At 55.2% G+C, this 4,517-nt stretch overlaps 1 protein-coding gene across 1 annotated transcript in view; it reads right to left on the bottom strand.

Annotated features, from left to right (window-relative positions):
* ILF3 (interleukin enhancer binding factor 3) overlaps positions 1–4,517 on the bottom strand; it is a 14,121-nt gene that overhangs the window by 8,678 nt on the left and 926 nt on the right. The window contains exons 4-9 of the mRNA XM_031065520.1: positions 4,414–4,517; positions 3,732–3,879; positions 2,328–2,419; positions 1,722–1,817; positions 522–633; positions 70–167 (exon numbers count right to left, since the gene is read on the bottom strand). The exon at positions 4,414–4,517 is cut by the window's right edge and continues 23 nt beyond it. Of these exons, the coding sequence (XP_030921380.1) occupies positions 70–167; positions 522–633; positions 1,722–1,817; positions 2,328–2,419; positions 3,732–3,879; positions 4,414–4,517 (650 nt within the window). The remainder of the gene's footprint in view (positions 1–69; positions 168–521; positions 634–1,721; positions 1,818–2,327; positions 2,420–3,731; positions 3,880–4,413) is intronic.

Genomic DNA, 4,517 nt, shown 5'->3' with positions numbered 1-4,517 from the left:
GGTGGTGGCGGGAGCGGGGAGCAGAGCGAGCCGGGGATTGGGAAGGGCCGGGTGGAGGTCACACTATACCTGAGCACTCTGTGTGATATCTTCCCTTTGTTGTCTGTCTAGATGCCCAATAGCATCAGTGGCTTCTTTTTCACAAGGGTCATAAATACCAGAACCATCTGAAGGCAGGAAACAAGGAAGATATGCAGAGAATTATCCCGGGTCTCTACCCTAAATTCCCTGGGGCAGCTCCCAAGGCGCGGCACGCCGGGATTTCTGTGGGATCGGTCTCCCGGGAGCCAAACTCGGCTGCACCTCTCCCTACGGGGCAGGGCCGGGAATCTCCGCGCACCCCCCGTGCTCCTCCCGGCCGGAGCTCACCTGGCCGAGCTCACCTGGCCGGAGCTCACCTGGCTAGAGCTCAGAGCTCACCTGGCCAAGCTCACCTGGCTAGAGCTCAGAGCTCACCTGGCCAAGCTCACCTGGCCAGAGCTCAGAGCTCACCTGGCCGAGCTCACGTGGGCAGAGCTCACCTGGCATGACGATGCCCGAGGCCAGGCACTCCAGCACCCGGCGCAGCGCCTCGCCCGCGCCCATCGGCCGGTTCGCCGTCCCGATGGATTTCTCACACAGCAGCTCCAGAGGCTGCAAGGCAAGGAGGGAAGTGAGGGCAGGGGAGAGGGGAGATGGAGCCTGGAGAGGGACCTGGGAAAGGGACCCCAGAGAGGGACCCCTAGAAAAGGGACCCCTGGAAAGGACACCTGGGAGAGGGATCCCAGAGAGGGACCTGGGAAAGGGATCTGGGAGAAGGCCCTGGCAAAGGGACCCCCTGGAACGGGACTCCAGAAGGGATCCTGGGAGAGGGACCCCAGGAAACGGGAGCCCTGGAAAGGGATCCAAGAAAGGACTCCAGGGAAGGGACTCATCTGGGAGCAGCTTCTGGTGCCCAAAGCAGGAGAGGAGCCAGGCTGTGGAAGTCGTGAATGGATAAAACAGTTTGATAGCAACGTGATTTGGTAATTAACAAAACAAGCTGACGATGCAATTTGATAAGATAAAGCTGTTTGATAACTGATAAAACCGTTTGTTAATTGATAAAGGAAACTGATGATGGTATTAGAGGATAGCATGGTTTGGTAACTGATAAAGTGATTTGATAATTGATAAAGCTATTTGATAACTAGACTTGAAAATTAATAAAACTATTTTAAAATAACACAATTTGATACTTAATGTTTGATGATAACATGACTTGATAATTTATAAAACAATTTGATAATGATAATGATGTGGTTTGATAACTGATAAAACAATTTGATCACAACAAGGCTTGACAGCTGATAACACTGACAATAATGTGATTTGGTAGCTGAGAAAATGTTTTGATAATAATGTGATTAAATAATCGATAAAACAACTCCATAGTAAGGTGAGCTGATAACTGATAAAGCAATTCAGAAACAACCTGAACTGATAATTGACAAAGCAGTTCAGCATCGAGGCGAGCTGATAATTCATCACCAATCTGATAACAACGTGAGCTCATAATCAGCTGATAATTGATAAACCCACTTGCACCACAGACATTTGATTTGTGTCTCTATGTGCAGAGAAGCCGTTCACCCACAGAAATCCCCAACCTGGGAAAGGGGACGTGCCCAGAGCCTTGGGAAAGAGCAGAGCTGCACTGGGAGAAAGCTGCCAACCCCCCAGAACGGGAAAAGGGGAATTACCCATCCTCTGAGCGGGGCCCAGGTGGGAACGCGCGTGCACAGGTCCCGCAGCACCCGGATGACGATGACGCACGACTTCAGCCCGTTGGCCCTGGCCTGGAAGCGGAACCAAACCAGACAGGGGTTCACCGAGCGCCCGCCCGCGCCGCCGACGCTCCCTCCGGGTGCTGCTTTGCCGAGGGGAAAGCCGGAGCCCGGGCCTGCGCCCGGAGCCGCGACAGCCGAGGCCTGGCCAAAGCCTTAGCCAAGCTCCTAGCCAAGGGGTTGGCCAAGGCCTTGGCCAAGGAGATGGCCAAGGAGTTGGCCAAGGGCTTAGCTAAGGGCTTAGCCGAGGGGTTGGCCAAGGTCTTAGCTAAGGTGTTGGCCAAGGGGTTGGCCAAGGTCTTAACCAAGGTCTTGGCCAAGGGGACGTTACTCCTCACACAGAGTGGCAGCTCCGCGGCTGCTCCGTACAAAGGCTCCTAAGTCACTGCAGCGCCCACAGTCCGGCACCTCCGAGCGGCCGGCGGCCACTTGAAACTCCAACTCCAACAAGAACACTCAGCCCCTTAAAAGAGTTTTACCAACGCTTCTACTTAAAGATAAATATAAGAACAAAATGCAAACCTGGAACCACTTGGCGTGGCGCAGAGACGCCAAGGCAGCAAGGCATTTCTGCCTGTCCAGAACGTCCGGGGAGTCGGTGACTGAGAGCGTTTCTAGTCGTGGATGGAATAAGAAGACAAGGCACGGTTTGACCAAGGGGCTTCTGTCGGGCCGAGGGGGATGAGGCAGCATCCTAACGGGCAGCTGAGGCTCCCAAAAAATCCTGCTGGGATGCTGGGAGTGGGAGGGAAGGGGCTGCGGCCTCGCCTGGACACTGGGGAAGCTCGACTCCCAGGGAGGGACGGACTGGAATGTGCGCTGGGAGAAGGAGGAGGAGGAAGAGGAGGAGACCGGGCGTGAGGCTCGGTGGAGGGCACAGAAATAAATCCTGGATGGATGGAGAGGCGGTGGCGGCGAGGCCGGCGTGGGGAAATTTGAGGGGGTGAGAGCCCGGCTCCAGCTGGAGCACAGGGTGGGGAGGAGGGAAGGGCCAGGCTTGGAGAGGATCCAGGGAACCCTCCGCCCGGAAGGATGGCTGCCCCGGCCCCGGCCCGCGACAGAGAACGTCCTGTTGGTCAAAGGTCCAGCGTCCCTAAAATCGACAAACTAGAAGGCTCGGAGACGAGGTCAGAGATCAACACCAGAGATCAACAATCAAGAGCACAAAGAGGTCCCGGTTTGTGCTGCAGCAAAACTGAGGAAGGGCCTCAAGTCGCCCAAAATTGCTCGAGATCAGGGTTTTAGATAAGGCTAGTGCGGAGCGGGGGAACCGCCGGCCCTACGGAGCCCATCGGAATTGGAGCGCACAACCAGCAGCTGCTGGAATTCTGATTCCAAAGGGAATTTGGAGAAGCTAACTTTATCCAAAACTCTGCATCGCTTTCCGGAATTCTGAACCTGAGGTGCTGCAAGAGCCACGCGAGGAGCCCCGAGCACCCGGTGTTCTGCTGCAACACACACCGGGGGAACATCCCGGAACATCCCGGTTCATGGACATGCAACTCCTCGCACAAGAAGCCTTCAAGAGGGTTTGTTTTTTTTTTTTTGGGTTTCTTAAACAAATCTGGTTTCTATTTTCATGTCACTGCACTGACATGGCCGGGGGACAAACCACGAGTAATACAACGAGATGATGAATTAGTGAACTAAAGGCCCAAGTGGAACCAAAAGAAAGGATAAAATAATAATACTTTAAAAAAAAAACCAAAAAAAAACCAAAATAGAGCAAAATTCCCGCGTGAAAGGTGCTCCTCAGCTTCGGAAGCTCGGTCCGGGTAAAGCACACCCGGGATCTCTCAGCGAGGGTGGCACAATGAAGGAATTTGGTGAGGATTTGGCCAGGAAGAGCTGCCACGGCTCCGGCTGAAGCTGAAGAGCACTTTCCCGCTCGGTAGGCGCGGGATGCCGGGCGCCGGCCGGCCGTACCTCCGGCCAGCTGCTTCTCCAGCTCCTCCCTGACCACGGGCGACGTCAGGTGGATGGTCAGGGTCAGCGGGGGCTCCTTGGTGTTCTTGATGATGATGGCGGCGTCTCCCACAGACTGGATGATCTCGTACTTGTCCTCGGTGATCGCCTGCAGCGTCGGGGTGGAGATGGGTTGGAGTGAGATGGGTTTTAAAGTCCCTTCCAACCCAAACCATTGTTCCATGGTTTCACAATGCCAGAGCCCTGGCAATGTTCTGCTGGAGCAGGGAAGGCTCTGGGGAGACCAGGAGAGCTGGAGAGGGACTTGGCACAAGGGATGGAGGGACAGGACAAGAGAGAATGGCTTCACCCTGGAAATAGAGGGATTTAGATGGGTTTTGGGAAGGCTTTCCTGCCTGTGAGGGCAGGAAGGGGCTGGGATAGGATTCCCAGAGAAGCTGTGACTGCCCCTGGATCCCTGGAAGTGCCCCAGGCCACGCTGGACAGGGTTTGGGGCCTGTGGAAGGCGTCCCTGCCCATGAGGAGGATGAGCTCCAAGGTCCCTTCCAACCCACACCATCCCACAACTAACAAGGACAAATTCATTTAGCAATCCCAAAGCACCTCTGGAAATGGCTTTTCCAAGCCAGAACAGGGGGACCAGAACCATCCCAAAGGGAATTTCCCCGTGGGCTCCACTCACCGCGAGCTGCACTCCCAGATTATCGGCGACCTTCTCCAGGAGCTTGGCCGTGGGTTTGTCTTTGCACAGCAGGACCAGCTCCAGGTCCAGGTCCCCCTTCAGCC

This window comes from Geospiza fortis, unplaced genomic scaffold (assembly GCF_000277835.1).
Source record: "Geospiza fortis unplaced genomic scaffold, GeoFor_1.0 scaffold566, whole genome shotgun sequence".
Lineage (NCBI taxonomy): Eukaryota > Metazoa > Chordata > Aves > Passeriformes > Thraupidae > Geospiza > Geospiza fortis.
This window is presented reverse-complemented; position numbering and strand designations above follow the sequence as displayed.